Source organism: Podarcis raffonei, chromosome 1 (genome assembly GCF_027172205.1).
Source record: "Podarcis raffonei isolate rPodRaf1 chromosome 1, rPodRaf1.pri, whole genome shotgun sequence".
NCBI classification, from domain to species: Eukaryota; Metazoa; Chordata; class Lepidosauria; order Squamata; family Lacertidae; genus Podarcis; species Podarcis raffonei.
Window position 1 is genome coordinate 48,834,640 of NC_070602.1, and position 18,483 is coordinate 48,853,122.

Consider the following 18,483-nt stretch of genomic DNA (forward strand, 5'->3'; position numbering starts at 1 on the left):
TACTTCATAAGGCAAAACAGGAAAAGGACAAAATGAGACATTTGGTGATCCCAATCATTTACTTCATCCTTCCTATTTGGATTTGTGCTTAAAAGACCAAGAAAAACTGTAGATTCGTGAAGGGTAAGTTGTTTAAGTACAATTTGTGATGTTGCACAACATCATTACTGACTACGGGCTGTATCTGCATGCAAATCATTCTTAGCTTTCAATTTCACACATTGTGGAGCTCGAGCAAACATGAGAAAACTGACAGGTTTTTTATCATTGATTTCTGTGGTTTTTGGAAAGGAAAATATTGGGTTCCGTTAAATGTATTGTTTCAGTGTTTGGGGGAGTGGGGGGCATGTGATGGCATATGTGATGGAGAGGTCAGGGAGTGTGTGGTTGCAGGAGGCAGGTGCCCATGGGCCTCCAAAGTTGGCAACCTTCCCTTATCTAACCACTGCACGACACTGTCATATGCATAACTAAAGGGATAGGCATAGCATATGAAATCCACTAGGGGACTCTCCCCAGTAAACAATGAATTAACAGCACTTTTACTGTGTGTTCACTGTATTAAATACTGTATTTTTTCATGTATAAGTCAACTTTTTTTCTTAAAATTTTTAATGATAAATTGGGTTAATATGGTACGTATAGGTGTCATGATATACACGGGGAAATATGGTAGTTGGATTGTTAATTCAAAACACAGAAGGTGTTTATAGAAAAACATAGTGCCAGCATTTATTATACTTATCATATACTTTATACAGTGTATACATATTCACAGACTTAAATATTATGTATATATAATCTTGATTATACTAAGATGTGAATAAAAATAAATCAAATTAGAATTTATTCCAATCCACAATTTAGAATGATGTTTGCTTTTCAACAACAGCAGATATATAGGCTAAAGTGCATTTGTGGTGATCCAGACCACCACCTATGACCTTGATGAACCTTGGTGTTTCCCCCATACATCACCAACACACTTTGGAGATCAGTTGTTTTAGTTCAGTTAACCCTGTGCATGCAACATTTTGTTTTGATTATATATATAAAATCATTACAATAAACTTCACTGACTTAAAGACTTTAGTTCTTTCAAGAGGAGATGTGGAGATCCTGTGGCCCTCCAAATGTTGCTAGATAAACTGTATTCAGCCCCAGCATGGCCAGTGGCCAGGAAAGTTCTTTCACTCATAACTGAGCTGAGCAACTATAAGGTCAAGCTGAGACAATATTCTTCCTGATCTTGACCCTACATATTGGGGCGGCAGTGGGGGTACTCCTTTCTACTTCACCTAACTGGTGTGCTCTGACAACACTAAATATCCATATATGGGTCAAAGTAGTATGTGCATGACTACAATAAGTCCAAATATAGTTCAATATGCATTATGTCAGTAGCAAGATCCCACTAACAATTCAGTAGTCAATCATCTGATAAGCAAATAGCTAGTTTAAAATATAGTCACACATGGATGTCCAAAGCAGTTTGGAGGCAGAGCACAGCAATCTTGTTCCCCATAAGGGATATTCCGAGTATAAACACACCCAATATATCCTTACACAATTTTAAGCAAGGGAATTGCCTGCATGCATTTTTTCCCAATCAAGAGGCAGTATTTCAAGCAGTACACAATTCTTTGGGTGGGCAGGATTCATGTTGGGTAAGTCTATTATGATCCTATTTGGAAAAAATTATCCCATTTTACTATTAGAAACCACTTTATTCCAATGTAGGTCAAAAGTACAACCTAGAGTGTCTGGGATTTTTTATTCCCTGTAAAAAAAAAAATGGTGTTGGCCCACAAGAAAATTCCAAAATCCATATTAGGTCAATACTAGGCCAACCAAAATATCACAATATAGTGAGCAAGCTTCCAAGTTCTCCAGAACCTTGTTGGCTAGCTGGTAATAGAGACTATTATAGTTAAGCAGTATATAAATGAATATATAAATAACAGAGCAATGCAGGGGGGAAAGAAAATATTTTTAGCTGATATTGAAACCATACATGTAGCCATAATCTTAAAACTATGATTTCCATCTTAAGACTGTGGCCATATAACGGTTTTCCTGCCTTCAACATCAACCAAAAAATAATAAAAATCATTCCAGCAACCCACATTATTCGTAGTTCACTGTAATAGGTAAACAGATACCCAGAGTTTTGTCTCTGAACAAACATCCAGGAGTTAAGCTCTTTCCACATGGCCCCTCTAATTGGAATTGACAAGGACTTTCATAATCTAAGTTCAGAGCATTAGGGAGGTGGAGTAAAAGTCTCATTGGCCACCTAGACTACCAATATCAAAAATGAAGATTTCTTGTCTACTGGACAAAATGGCATGCTGTCATAAGAAAGAAGCTTGTTTATCTAGCCACAAGCTCCCACAAGTAAGTGAGACTTTATCCCCAATCCTTGCCTTCTTAGAAACATATTTATTTATTTACTTCATGTGCCACCCTTTCTTCACAAGGAACCCAGGGTGGCTAACAATATAAAACTGCATAAAGCACTTACAGCACAAAATAAAACCAATCAAGAACAAAATAACACAATGGGGAATTCAATATAGTGCTATTGCAATTGTTCTGTCAATGCAAGTTTTTCAGCTTGCCAGATGGAAGGATCAACCCTCTCCCAGCCCCATCCTGAGCCAATATCCAGCATGCAGGAGAAGACTGGGGAGAAACCCAGTTGCACTAACATAACTTCTTGACTATAACAGCCTATCTCTCCTGTTGATCATTGACAGCAGATGGAAGGATATTGGGCAAGATGTTCTATCAGGTACTTAGGCTGTAAGTTGTTTAGGGCTTTATATACCAGTAACCTTGAATCAGGCCCAGTAACTGAGAGGCAGCCAGGGCAGTACTTTAGGAATTGGAGTGACATGATTTTTCCTTGTTTCCCAAAAGCAACCGAGTTGCAATATTCTGTATTGGCTGCAGTTCCCCTTCTTCAAGGGTAGCACCATGTAGAATGTGTTACAGTAATCTCTCTGCAGGATGTTATCAGAGCATGGATTACTGAGCCGAAGCTTTTTTAATCCATGAACATTTGGATGATCAGGAATTCAAATATGTTCTTTCTCAGAAACCCATTTAGTACAGCAAACTATGCACATGCTCTGTCCTCTGAGATTCTGTTCAATCAGGAAACGTACAACATATAGCTAAATTAGACTGATTTTACTGATTTTATTTCCATGCATAAGTGTACATATGTATGTGACTGTTACCTTTGCTTTTTCCTTCTTTCCCTTTCCAACAAAATTATTTATATTTTGACATTTGGCTTCCTTGGTTTTAAAGGGCAATTCTTTGGAATTTCTCATTGGAATTTTCATCACATGTGTCTTAAGGATATTTCACAAGGTTTTGTTAAGTTCTATATCCACTGGGCTTTGGGAACATAAGTCTAGAGCTTCTCTCTTTACTTTTCCTGCAACTGGACTAAAGAGACAGATCCTGGGCAAAAAGCTTAGAAATTCTACAAGGAGCTGGGCAGACTAGCTGCGACAGGAAGTTCACCAACACTCTCTTTTTTAGGGGGGGGGGGGCGTGTACAAAAAGGAAAACCCTACACCATCGCTGTCATCCATCATGTTCACATAGAAGGTTTATTAGCTGACAGTTTTAAAGAATTGAACAAAGTAAATTTATTGGAAGAAAATGTCCATGCTCATCTTGGGTGCCCTCTAAGCAATGCACTACAATCACATCTGTCACAGCAAAGGACCTACTCATAACCAAAACTAGCTATAATGCTGTTTGAATCTACTTTCTTTGATCAAAATATGCAAATTTAGGACTTCAAAACTGGACTTCCCCAGCTCAATTTTCACCTCTTAGGAACTTTTTAGCATTAGTCTCTCACTCTCTTATTTTTTGTTAAAATAATATATAAATATAAATATGGGGCAGATAGCCCCGCAACGAAGACTAAGCACCTTCAGTAACCATGAGATGTTGACTAACTGTTATGGGAGGATGGGGGAAGGAGAAGGCACTGGGATGGCTGTAATGGTGTATCCTGGAAGAAAGCACGGCTGTTGGGCACTCTGAATTGCCAGGTAGTGAGGATATACTGCAACCTTTATTGTAGGTTCCATTTACAGGGCTCTAGTGCTCAAGCCCACGAACACAGACTCCATATTTCAATGTTTCCCACATGATTGTGAATTTGAGGCCTTCTGTTCACAGAAATCATTGAGTTAACTGTGAAACATTGGGAAAGCCACCCACAGTTCTAGCCCTCAAAATCATTTTCTGGGTCATCAAGTGCTTGGTGCATTCTACATTACTCCCCAAATGTGACACTGGACATAAGGTAAATCCTTATTTAAGATTGCTCACAGTTGGATTCCTGCCAGCCCTGAAGCCTTCCCTGTAGCTGATTACCCTTCTAGTCAGCTGCACTCCGCAGTGTGACTGGACAGAGGAAAGAATTGTTTAAAAGATTGAATGTTACGGGAGGGGAGGGAGAGTACACAGGAAGACAGAATGTTCAGGATTCGTTTGTTAAAACAGTTGGTGGGTTTTGGACTAGGAGAAAGAGTTGAGAAGTTTCTTAGGTTTGGAATAAGACTAGGAGAATAGATCTCCTGTTTTGAAAATTTCTGTGAAAAAGTAAGAGTAAAAATAAACAGGCTCAGAGATTGAGATTTTCCATTCTCTCTGAAGGAAAAATTGTCAATGCTGCTATGTCTTACATGAAATTAATATTTTAAGGATTTGCTCAGTCACCCCAAAGTCAAGTATTCATGGTGAATAATACTTAACAAACTTGGTGGCAGTAGTGGAATATAAAAGCCAAAAACAAACCATTCAGATCATTTGGTGTTATTAAATCTGAGTCCATTCTAAGAATGTAAGAGCCCTGCTGGATAAGACCCAAGGCCTATCTAGTCCAGCATCCTATTCTCAGAGTGGCCTACAGGAAACCTGGAAGCAGAAAAGGAATGCAAGAACACTCCCCATACAGTGGTACCTCGGGTTACGTACTTAATTCGTTCCGGAGGTCCGTACTTAACCTAAAATTGTTCTTAACCTGAAGACCACTTTAGCTAATGGGGCCTCCTGCTGTTGCCGCGCCACCGGAGCACGATTTCTGTTCTCATCCTGAAGCAAAGTTCTTAACCTGAAGCACTATTTCTGGGTTAGCGGAGTCTGTAAACTGAAGCGTATGTAACCTGAAGCGTATGTAACCAGAGGTACCACTGTACTTGTGATTCCCAGCAAGTGGCCTTCAGAGATACCATTCAGAGGCATTCTGCCTCTAATACTGGAGACAGTAAATAGCCATCATAGCAAGTAGTCATTCATGTCCTTATCCTCCATGAAATTATCTAATCTCCCCTTTTAAAACAATCAAACTTGGAGGCAACCACTATGTCTTGTGATGGTGAATTCCATAGTTTGACTATGAGGAAGTATTTGCATTGAATCTTCCAGCATTTAGCTTCATGGGATGGCCCTGGGATCTAGTATTATGAGAGGGAGAAAAACTTTGCAATATCCTTTTTGCGGTGAGGTTGAACTTATCTGAGAATACGGCAATGGGCAGCTGGGTTTCTAATTCTTAGTTTCAATATATATTTAAAAAAGCATTTAAACTGCTTCCAAATCTGGACAGAATCTTAAAATTGTGCAAAAAAAATTGCTTGCATATTTACAGCATGGTGGAGCAATTTTTGTCTGCTCCATCTGATTGGTAATTTATCTATGGATGTCACACATTAAATCCAACAGACAGGAATGTCAGCTAGGTTTAAGGAAAATGTGCTCAGTGACTTTGAAAGTTCCCACTGGGGCATCAGATGCTTGACCGGCCAGCTCATTAAACATGATAAAGATCTGAAGCTTCATGAGGGGAGAAATATGCAGAACTTGAAAAAAAAATCCCCATAAAACATTCCAACTCTCATTGTTTAGACAAAGAAGAATGCTTTTTAAAAGCCATTTTGAGATACAGTTGGTAGGCTGATGACTCCCTAAAGTGCAGCTATTTATTACAATGGGGATTAGGTAATAAATTATGTTCCTTGCTTCAACTTAAAGACAGTGCTTTTTTATACAGGGATGGATATTTTCAAAGCAAGTACTCCTTTGGGAAGGGCACAAAAATATGTAGCAGTACAGCAATCAATGAATTATCACAGAATTATTTCTCCCTTCCTTCAGTAAACCCCACTCTACTTGGCAAGAAAAACATTTCTGTAAGAGTGATTTGCCTCCTCTAACCAGATCAATTATTCTGTTTTTTTTCATAAACACTACACATAACACCTTTTCATAACACTTTGCATTACAGACCCTATTCCACACTCCATTTCATTATTCCAATCAAGCATATCAGTTCAGCGACTTTACTTCATTACTTGAACAATGAAGGCAACTATGTATATGTAAACTACAATGTGTGTATACATAAACTACAAAACGGAAACAAACTCTAATTCAACTAACTGTGTGGCGATTGCTGCAACTTGAATGGATAGTGTGTGAAACTCAGCCACCGTGTATAGTCACTGGACATTGTGGAGCATGTGCATGAATCAACAGTCATAAGAACATAGGAAGAGCTGGCTGGATCAAGCCAATGGCCCACCTAATTCAGCATCCTGTTTTCACAATGGCCACCCATTGTGTTACCTGTGGGAAAGCAACAAGCAGGACGTGAGCACAAGAGCACCCTTCCCTCCTGAGGCTTCCAGCAACTGACATTCAGAGGCATTACTGCATCCGACAGTGGAGGAAGAGCACAGCTATTGTGGCGAGTAGCCATTCGTATACTTATTCTCCATTAATTTGTCCAATCCTCTTTTAAAACCATCCAGGGTGGTGGCCATCACTGCTTCCAATGGGAGCAAATTCAATAATTTAACTATGCGCTATGTGAATAATTGGATGCGGGTGGCGCTGTGGGGTAAACCACAGAGCCTAGGACTTGCCAATCAGAAGGCGGTTCAAATCCCTGCTCGGTCCCTGCTCCTGCCAACCTAGCAGTTCGAAAGCACGTCAAAGTGCAAGTAGATTAATAGGTACTGCTCCGGCAGGAAGGTAAACGGCGTTTCCGTGCGCTGCTCTGGTTCGCCAGAAGCGGCTTAGTCATGCCGCCACATGACCCGGAAGCTGTATGCCGGCTCCCTCGGCCAATAAAGCGAGATGAGCGCCGCAACTCCAGAGTTGGCCACGACTGGACCTAATGGTCAGGGGTCCCTTTACCTTATGCGAATAACTACTTTTTTTTAATCTGTCCTCAGTCTTCCAACATTCAGCTTCGTTAGATGTCTATGCACTGCAGTTATGACAGAGGGAGAAAATAATTTCTCTGTCCACTTTCTTCATGTCATGCATAACTTCATAAACTTTTATCATTTTGCCTCTTGTTTGCCTTTTCTCTGAACTAAAAAGTCCCAAACGCTGCAACCTTTCCTCATATAGCTTCATCTCTTTGAACATCTTGGTTGACCTTTTCAGAACCTTTTCCAACTCTACAATATCTTTTTTGCGGTGCAGTGACCAGAAATATTTATAGTATTCCAAATACGGTCACCCCATAAGTTTTTGTAATTATGAAATAAAGGCTATGTTTATATACCGTCTTGATTTTCCTAATTCCAATTTATGTTCTATCTATCTTATTCCAGCATATTTACCCAGCACAAAATTGGTGACTTAGGAAAAAGAAAGTGTTAAGACAACAAGCTCAGTGAAGGACCACAGTGAAGCTACTTTAAAAACTGGTATTTTGTCCCTATGGAAAACCTAGAGACAACTAGGTTACAAAAGGATAGGAAGCCCACAGAGCATCAAACTAAAGATAAAAAACATTCATTCAAAACCCACTATTTTAAAGCAGAGTTACTATTAATAGGCTTTAATGCAAATCACCATAATGGCAGTAGGCTGTTTTTACCTTGAATATTTTTTTTCAGAGCACAAAAAGCAATGCTATCCCTTGCAGCGGGAATCAAAGACTCACTTGGTTTTTCTCCAAGCCCTATCACCTGACTTGAAATGCTTATTCATGCATATTACTATCCTGGATAAATGTCAAGGTGTGTTTCATAGCTGTAATGCTTCTTATTTTAAGCTGCCAAAAGCGTATGCTTCCAAACTCACAATGATACTCTTCAAAGCTGATGAAATTTTGCTGGAGAAGTCTCTCTTTCCTCTGCAAACCAGCTACAGTTATAGTACCTGCCAAAGGACATCACATTTTTTCAATCCTGACTTCCCAATGTTTTGGTTTTCTGAATAACATAATTAATAAAAGGATTTCAAAACCTTATCTTGCAGTGTAGCATTTAGCAAGGAGTGAACTATCAGGCAAATCTTGCCCCCTATCACTACCATCTATAAACTACCACCACTAACCATCTCTCTACCAACTCCAATTCCCAGATTTTATTCCTTCTTTCTATCATTTACAGCAGGCTTCTTTAACCTCGGCCCTCCAGATATTTTTGGCCTACGACTCCCATGATCTCTAGCTAGCAGCACCAGTGGTCAGGGATGATGGGAATTGTAGTCTCAAACATCTGGAGGGCTGAGGTTGAGGAAGCCTGATTTACAGCATCTTCCAGGACTACGTGAAGAAGGAATCTGAAAAATGCACATTTTTCAGTGGGTTGTAGACTGTGGAGAAGTGACAAAGGGAATATAAAGCAGTTGTAAGGCAGCTATTCCACATGTTCATGTTTTTGCTCTTTTAGCTTTGTGACAAGAAGAGAAAGCTAAATAAGGCTACTTCCTATGCACTGATTGCCAAAAAGAAGACCAAACCTATCCATTCTTAAGAAAATCAGCCCTGAATGCTCGCTGGAAAGACAGATTCTGAAGCTGAGGCTCCAATACTTTGGCCACCTCATGAGAAGAGAAGACGCCCTGGAAAAGACCCTGATGTTGGGAAAGATTGAGGGCACAAGGAGAAGGACACGACAAAGGACGAGATGGTTGGACAGTGTTCTCGAAGCTACCAACATGAGTTTGACCAAACTGCGGGAGACAGGAAGAAGAGAAGAAGAGTTTGGATTTGATATCCCGCCTTTCACTCCCTTTAAGGAGTCTCAAAGCGGCTGACATTCTCCTTTCCCTTCCTCCCCCACAACAAACACTCTGTGAGGTGAGTGGGGCTGAGAGACTTCAAAGAAGTGTGACTAGCCCAAGGTCACCCAGCAGCTGCATGTGGAGGAGCGGAGACGCGAACCCGGTTCCCCAGATCATGAGTCTATCGCTCTTAACCACTACACCACACTGGCTCTTAACCACTATGCCACACTGGAGTGCCTGGCGTGCTCTGGTCCATGGGGTCACGAAGAGTTGGACATGACTAAGTGACTAAACAACAACAAAGCTCTGTGGCCCCATAATCAGCTCCAAAGGACTGGGAAATTATCCAAAGCAGGTCCCCCCCCCCCCGCAGAAGTGGTGATAAATTTCACTGACAGCATGAGTAGAGATGCCCCACCTTTCCATATGTGATGGATGTTGGTTTTTCCTTAACAAGGAAACTTAACTTTATAGGTTTTTCAACAGCAGAAATTATCTGAAATTGAGTTAAGTAAAAATAATAATGAAGTTCAAATTGTAAGGTAAGAGGGCTGAGGCAATTTGAGATTACCGAGTAAGGCATCATGAAAAATGAACTGCAAAATAAGTGCTATTTGGACTTTTGCTGCAACTAAAGGTGATTCTAAATACAGCTGAACTGATGTTAAAGCTGAAAGCTAGGAACTACTGGTGCCAGGGGAAATGTGAATTCTTCAAGTGTATTTTCCTTACAGAAATTCCTGGACTTTTATTTCTTACATTCCTGTGTTTTGAACAAATATTTCAGTATGTATTTATGTCCATTTTGTCTCATGTGCTTATTTTAATGGTTTTTTTGGTACATATTTGGTACATATTATATAAACACAAAAGGAAGAAAACAATTGACCATTTTGTTTTACAGTATAAAAGGCAATGTATGCAGAGACTAATCTGTTAACCTCCTAGAAGTAGTCTCCTGCTACAAACTCTTGGATTTAGAAGTAAAAAATAAATAATAAATCTGGGTTTAATTTTCTCTCCCACAATTTCATTCCATAATTGTGTGTTTAAAATGACACTGAGGGAAAACCTGAACAAGTTTACATTAAAAATAATTATAGGGAGAGATAGCTCCTTTTGTAAGATTTAACACACACACACACACACACTCCTGAAAGGACCAATACTCGCCAAAAGGAGTCAACCAGTGGAGGCCAATGAAACCAAAAAGTATTTTATCCAAGAAATTAACACCTTCCACACAAACCAAAATAAGGTCCATCAAAGTAGAAATAGCCACCAGTTTTTGAAAGAAAGCCGCAACATTTTACCTATTTCTGTGTTAAAGGGTGGAAGTGGATAAGTTGGCAGGAATTGGTTTAATTTCCAATTATTCAACTGTACTCCACATTATTATTTATCAAATTTCTTACTTGCCTTCAACAAGATAGATATATATACAGTCATCCCTCCGGTTGTAGTTGCTTCAGGTTAAGCACTTTTGGGTTGCACTCCGCAGCGACCCGGAAGTAACGCAATGCGTTACTTCCAGGTTTTGCTGCTCGCGCATGCGTAGATGGTCAAAATGACGTCATGCGCATGCGCGGAAGCAGCGAATCGCGCCCCAGGTTGCGTTCGCTTCAGGAAGCAAACGGGGCTCCGGAATGGATCCTGTTCGTATCCAGAGGTACCACTTTATAGATATATAGATATATATAGATATAGATATGTCCATTAAACTTTAATTAGTTTAATGTTAAGTAAACGTCCAGTGCGCTTCCAACGCCATAAATCTTATCTCAGCAGAGAATTTCGTGCAGCGGTTTAAGAAGGCAGGAGAGTCAGTACCTTTCAATGAAGAATCCTGGAACAAGCACTTTGGAACTAAAAAAAAACAACTTTATTTACAGAAGAAAACCCTGGCGATAAAGCACACATGCTCTTATCTCCGGCATAAAGAAAACTTTACTCTAAACCTAACTCATATCAGCAAACATGCCCATGGCCACAAACTGAGCCTGCGAGTCAGGTCAAGGGGGGGAAGGAAGGAGGACACACAGGTGAACTGACTATTTATACAAACTAACTCACATTCCTGGATGCTCAATGACTTCCAGCTGCTCAGTGATTAGAGCGACTTGTTACCTCTTAACCCTTTAATACCAACAAGATATATATATAATTTGTATACCGCCCTTCATCTGTAGTTCCAAATATTTCTTGTATGGAGGTCCTTTCCTCAAAGACGGTAGATATAGCTGCTCCTTTAATGGAAAAAGCCAAAATACTCTGACAAAGGCAAATTTGTAAACCAAAGCAATGCATTTCTTTAATCATCTAGATTTAGATAGGAATGCTTGAGCAATGCAGGATGACAGGAAACAAACAGGCTGCAAAATTGTTCTTGTGGTTTAGGGTGCTTTCAGAAGGAATCCCATGCCATTAAAAAAACCCAGCAACAATCACACACTGGCAAACTCAGGTTGTGCAATTACAGCTGATTTGGAGATTTTGCACAAAATAACCTTGCCTGCCCCCCACCAAAAAACCAGTCTTTTGTGGGGAAATCCACTGGAAGTGTATGATAATGCTTGCTTGAGACAACATCACAAAGAAATCAGGATAAATTGCTCAGTTAATAGCAAGTGCCATCTAACCTCCACACAAACAACTCAGGATGAATTCTCAACAAACAGATTTTCTAGAAGTAACCTTAGTGTGTGACTAATGAGGAATCTGAGAACTCAGAAAATATAAAAAAAATGCAATTTCTTCTTCTTACAAGTTACCAGGTGAGCAAAGAAGCGATTTCCATGACACAGGTCTTAAGGGGCTTGAAAGCACACTGTAAAAGAGTATGCTGCACAACACTCAGGCTACATGAGGCATAATGACCTATTGGAGGCAAAATCAAAAAGATGTGCCTCTATGGAATTTTTAAAAGTTAAGAGGTTGTGATTTTCTGTTCATCCAGATATGCCTGAAGGTGAGAGGCTGGAGGTCAGATATATTTCTGGAGAAATATAAGACATTACACACTACGACTGTAGTAGGAGATTTCTTCCATTATATGCAGCAATCAAGAAATGGCCTTCCATATACTGAAGTATATGAAGAGCATATAATTAAGGTCTTCCATGATACAAGGAAAGTGAACATCAACTGAGGGCACCATTTCACTGCAAATCAACAAAGAATCAGCTGAAATAGTTGCATCTAAGGGTAAAGAAGTGGGCTTTGATAAAGGTAGTCAGGGATCCTCAATCACAAAGACCACTGGGGGGGGGGAACGACTTGGTGAGGACTTTGTCCTCTTCTTGGTCTCTGAATGATTGTTCTGATAAGTAGTAGAGGTGGAAAGGCATACAGAACAACTATCAGCCAGCATGACTGTAATGCTACTTGCCTCCCTAATCTTCCTACCCATCTCTTTGCATTGCAGACAAAAATTAACATTCAGATCCATTACTTGACAGAAGACAGCCTGATTCATTGCCCACTCTATGTGGTCTATCTGCTGGTGCTGCTTGTCAAGTTGAACATCAAGCTATCCCTTCAGATGTCTTTCCAAGATGGATTTCAGCCTTTTTTCTGCCCACTGAAGATGTTGAACGCCTACTGGATAAGTTGTGGGAAGAGAGTGCCTCATTGTCAGCTCAGTGCTGTCTTCCCATGCTTATTCCTCAGTTGAGGGAAGAGTTGTAGCTTGGTGGCAGAGCACATACTTCGCATGCAGAAGGTCCCAGGTTCAATTTCTGGTTATCTTTGGGTAGGATTGGGAAAGACTCCAACCTGAAACCCTACTGACTACAAGTCAGTGTAGTCAATGCAGACTAGCATTGGAGTGGTGTGGCTAAAAAGGTGCCTCTGCTCTTAAGTGAATCTCTTAAAAGCAACCCAAGGGATTTTATTTTCCTATTTTAGTGCTAAGCACCAAAGCGATAAGACCAGAGACAAACCTCAGACCATTGTGAGACAGGTTAGTTTTACCCTACTAATGGGTGCTATAGTTGAGATTCCTGCATTGCAGGGGGTTGGACTAGATGACACTCAGGGTCCCTTCCAACTCTGTAATTCTATGATTCTATCATTCTGACTGCTCTTTAACAGTAAAAGACAACATTTCTCCCCATCTGATGTTATCTCTGGTTTTGGCATGGTGGTGGTTAGATCAGAGATCTTTCTAACTGACCCACAACTAGATGAGTGTGTTTTGCCCAAAATTGCTTTGGAGACAAATGGAGATGCCTGGTGGGTCTAATATGGCTGAAAGGCTGAATATGGTTCCAGACTGCTGGAATAATCTAAGGTTGAAAACTTACCTAGAATTAAGATACATTGTGCAAAGTAGGACCTGTTTCCAAGCAAACATGCATGGGAATGTGCTGCATTCAGTTATTGGTTGAGCCCTAACATTTACCAAACTTTCAGAGTAGGAATAAGTCAAGCATTTACTGGACCTTAAATAAGATCTGCTCAGTGATTTAGTTTCCTGTTTTATTGTATATGTGTGAAATGTTAACGGAACTGATTTTATTGTTGTGTAATGCCTTGCCGATCAGAAGGTCGGTGTTTCAAATCCCTGCGATGGGGTGAGCTCCCATTGCTCGGTCCCTGCTCCTGCCAACCTAGCAGTTCGAAAGCACATCAAAGTGCAAGTAGATAAATAGGTACCACTCTGGCGGGAAGGTAAACAGCATTTCCGTGCACTGCTCTGGTTCGCCAGAAGCAGCTTAGTCATGCTGGTCACATGACCCGGAAGCTGTACGCCGGGTCCCTCGGCCAATAAAGCGAGAAGAGCGCCGCAACCCCAGAGTCAGTCACGACTGGACCTAATGGTCAGGGGTCCCTTTACCTTTAATGCCTTGAGACGTGTTAATGGCAGTGCATATATTTTAAGTAAGTAAGTAAGTAAGTAAGTAAGTAAATGACTATAAGTATTCCTTTTCACCAGGGTCCCTAGCCACTTTTATCATTTTAATTTGTCACTCACTGTCATATTTTTCAGTGTGTCTATATTCTTCTTGGATTGTGGCTATAAGTGGGGAGATGAAAACTTTAGAACTTGTAGTACTGTAGGATTGCTGGAAAGGCTAAACAGAGTTTGTGCTTTGGATGGATCAAGACTGCCCAATGGTATCACAATATTTCTGAGGTAAGATCTCAGTCTCATTCTATAAATTCTGGGCTTAGAACTCCCCATCTACAGGCTTGGTTTCTGTTTTTCCATAGATGAAAAGATACTAAGATATTCATGACTGGGTACAGATGGTGTGCACTCTTTTGCATTTTCTCCATGTCAATAGACACTTTGACCTGGCTTGCCTCCTATTAGAAATTAAAATTATTTTTCCTACTCTTTTTTCCCTCTCTCTCCCCATCTGTTCAGAGGAAAAAAAATAAGAGACACACAGAGGGCACTAAAATGTTCTGTGCTATTTTTATATGCTTTTCCACAATTCTGAAGTCACAGAAGCACAGCTGAAAAAAATCTTTCTTAGTCAATTAATAGAAAAAAACTAGTGTAGATTTTTTAAAAAATGAAAACAAAGCCAAAAAACCCCCACTGGAAATATTATGAAATATGACTCTCAATGAAATAGGAATGAAACATTCAAAGTAGCAGGCTTTTAGTTATGCAATGCCTTGTTAAAAGTATCAGTCTGGGTGGGGGCCAGCAGGTGCTGCCTCCTAGGCCTAATCCAGCTACCCTTTCCCACCAGTTTTCAAGCACATCCTCAAATACCACAGGAGAATGGGAGGGAGACAGACATACAGAGAAATTAAGTAAGGTTTATGGTCTAGGTGGTTCCTGGATCTATTTGAATCCACAAACCAAGTGATGGATGTTGCCAGGTATGCTTTTGCCTGGCTTAGCCTGGTGCACCAGCTGTGCTCATTTCTGTAAGAGACATCTGGCTGTGGCAACACATGCTTTAATCACATCACAATTTGATTAATGAAATATGCTTGACAAGAGGCTGCCTTTTAAGATGCTTTGGAAACTGAAATTGATGCAGAATGTGCCAGTTAGGTACTTTATCTGTGCCTTAATAACGTCACATGTTCCTGCTATAACAGGTTTCCTAAGTTCCAATGTGTTTCCAGTCCTAAATTGAAACTCTGGTTATGACCTTTAGAATCCTAATCAGGTTTCAGACTTGGATAGCTGAATAACTGCGTGATTTTGTTTGTATTAGCCTCATTAAAACCATCAATGCATATTATTTTGCATATCCTGCCAATGGCTGAGGTGCATTTGGCCTAGTGAAATGGGGGCAAAACTTGACTCTCACCACAATTCCAAGCCCACCCATTTGAAACTCAAATTTCTGGCTAGAAAACTGTCTTGGGAAGAAATTGCTAACAACTTAATGTTAAATTTGGTGAGTCACTAAAAATATTTTTTAATAAGAAGCTAATTAAAGCAAACATTGTTCTTTGTTAGAGGCAGGATAAGTAAATCCACAGTTTTATAGTAAGTTATGAAAATTAAACACTTACTGAGCTGTATAAGAATGCTTAAACCTCACACTTTAGGCAAAGTTTGCTGGTTCAAGGTAATTATAGGAAAAACGTATTCAGCTTAATTCTGCCAGTGCAGGCAGAACATAGAAAGCAGGCGTTTGTGCGTTTTTTCTTCAGGTACCTCCACACTAGACATTTAGGGTTGTATTCGACAAAGCGCTAAGCAGATCATTCCATCAGTACAATAATCCCTCCTTACACAGCAGAATGGTCCACCACTCCTCCCACTGTGCACCTCCTAAATCTGTTTTGGGTTTCCCTCAACCTTTCAGACCAGATTGGGGGATAGCATGGGGGACAGGGAGTGGGGTTAATACCCTTGCACTAGCACAAAAATGCAGTTGAATACTGCCCTTGAGACGCGGGTGGCGCTGTGATCTAAATGACAGAGCCTAGGGCTTGCCGATCAGAAGGTCGGCGGTTTGAATCCCCGCGACAGGGTGAGCTCCCGTTGCTCGGTCCCTGCTCCTGCCAACCTAGCAGTTCAAAAGCATGTCAAAGTGCAAGTACATAAATAGGTACCGCTACGGTGGGAAGGTAAATGGCATTTCCGTGCGCTGCTCTGGTTCGCCAGAAGCGGCTTAGTCATGCTGGCCACATGACCTGTACGCCGGCAAGATGAGCGTTGCAACCCCAGAGTCATCTGCAACTGGACCTAATGGTCAGGGGTCCCTTTACCTTTACTGCCCTTAGCGTTAATTGTCATGGTTTATACACTCATTTTTGAGGTGCATCCAAACAATGCCATCCAATCAATCATTGTCCTGCACATACACTAATATTCTTCCATCTTTTCTCAGACCACAAAAAGTCCCATTTCTTTTTTCTTTTTTATAGTAGCATAGTACTAATCTTCTGTCTTTTAAAAAAGGTGGGCTTTCACATAGGCAATGATTTATTAGGGAAGTGAAGATATCACAGCTCAATATATAACCTTTGAGGTGGTTATCTTTTTCTCTATTTTCAGCTTTTTTAAAACTGAAGGTTTGCTACAGAATAAAAAAAATACCCCACTTATTATCCAGATTGCTAAAATAGTGGTAAACAGATAAGTTATTTCAAGAAAATAGTAATGCTGTATGCTCAACACTATTTTAGAAACTTTGTTTATAATGGCACTGACCAGAAAGGGTTATTTAAAATCCTTTTTAATATATATAATTAACATTATAACACTACAACACTCTTTCATTTAAAAAACGTAGCCAGAAAAATGTTTTAGTGCTAATTAATCAAGAGATCAAAAAAAAAAGTGATAAAATGGCAGCCACCACAAAAATTATAGTGAATGCCTATTGGACTTCAACTGGCTGTTCAGGTGAGCTGGACCTTCTCCTATCCCACCAACAGCAGCTATGTCACACCCATTGCTGGAGATGGAACGTTACAGGATGAAAACATAGAAATAGTTGGATTTACACATATAAAACACGCAATACTCCAAATGGCTTGGAAAGTCAGTTGCAATTCCACTTGTAATGTACAATAGAAAATTAATGACTTCTTTTAACATGAGAGGAAAATAAGTTCATGTTATCAGATTTTATTTTCCTATTCCCTATAGACTGAGCATGGAACTGAGTATTGTAAGACTTAGTTGAGAAAACAATCATCCCTCTGGCCTGACCTATTGAGGTGGTAATGTTTGGGTTTTCTGTGTGTTTATTTATTCTACAGATGATCCGTTATCAATTTGTGGCTCAATTAGAAATCCATTATTCATACATTGAGATAGATACTTACAAAGAAGGATCTTGGACGAGGTCTTTAAGGTTTATCCCACTACGATCCTCTGCAAGGTTCCTGAAGCAACTGTCACTCACTAAAAAAAGAGAAAGAGAAATAAAAGAGAGGAAAATATGTTACACATGTATAGTACCTTCAAATCAATTAAATGATGTTGGTCTTATGGTAAAATTTTACTAAAAGACTGCAGTATTTTGCTGTATTCTAAAGATTATTAATATGAAGCAATGCTGACTGAAAAAACACAATGTCAAAATCAGGATACTGAATACCAAGAATAGAAAATGCCTCATCTAGGAATTAAAATACTGCAAATTTATTTGGTTCTGAACAGTTAGACAACCCTAACAAACTATTAAAACAGGAGAAGACACTTTGAGGACCAAACTAGACACAACACAGACAGAGACATGAAAAGAAGTACATGCCCATCATGTGTAGATCTAAAGTGGTGGGGAGAGAGTCAGGAAAACATACTTTAACGGTAAAAGTTACTTGGGGTGGAAAGAACTATGACAGTAAAAAAAAATCCCACAATATTGCTGGGAGTGGCTTTCACACATTTCTGTAGAACCTGTGGCCCTCCAGATTTCCTAACTATAGCTCACATCAGCCCTGGCCATTGATGATGTTGGCTGGAGCTGATGGGAGACCAACATCTGGAAGCCCAAAGGTTCCCCACCCCTGGTATAGACTCTATCAAGTTGAGCTTTTTAGTTTGCTGGTGACTTAGCTTTGCCTACTTTTTAGCCAATATTCTGTCTCCGTAGGTAGCTACCCCAGCAGCTGCCAGAACATTTAATTTCACCTGTTCTTACCCCAGGCCACAAAGAATTTGCTGATGACAGAAAACTGGGACAAAACTACCAATCCCACTGAGTATAAGATTAAAATTCAAAATGACCTAGATAATTGCTGAATTTCATTTTGTGTTTCTTACATCTCAATGTTTCAAAGCCAAGCATAAACATATTACTCATTACAAAGAAAAAAATGTATATGCAAAATTCAGGAAGTTGGGGGGAAGAGCTATAGTCTATGTCAGGCATGGGCAAACTCGGCCCTCCAGATGTTTTGGGACTACAACTCCCATCATCCCTAACAGGGATGCTAACAGGACCAGAGGTCAGGGATGGTAGGAACTGTAGTCCCAAAACATCTGGA

General features: G+C 40.0%; 1 protein-coding gene across 19 annotated transcripts in view; it reads right to left on the reverse strand.

The window, feature by feature from the left end:
* GPHN (gephyrin) overlaps nucleotides 1-18,483 on the reverse strand; it is a 234,953-nt gene that overhangs the window by 180,569 nt on the left and 35,901 nt on the right. For all 19 annotated transcript variants that reach the window (XM_053385637.1, XM_053385662.1, XM_053385629.1 and 16 more), the window contains exon 2: nucleotides 17,317-17,395. In XM_053385637.1, coding sequence (XP_053241612.1) covers nucleotides 17,317-17,395 — 79 coding nt within the window. The remainder of the gene's footprint in view (nucleotides 1-17,316; nucleotides 17,396-18,483) is intronic.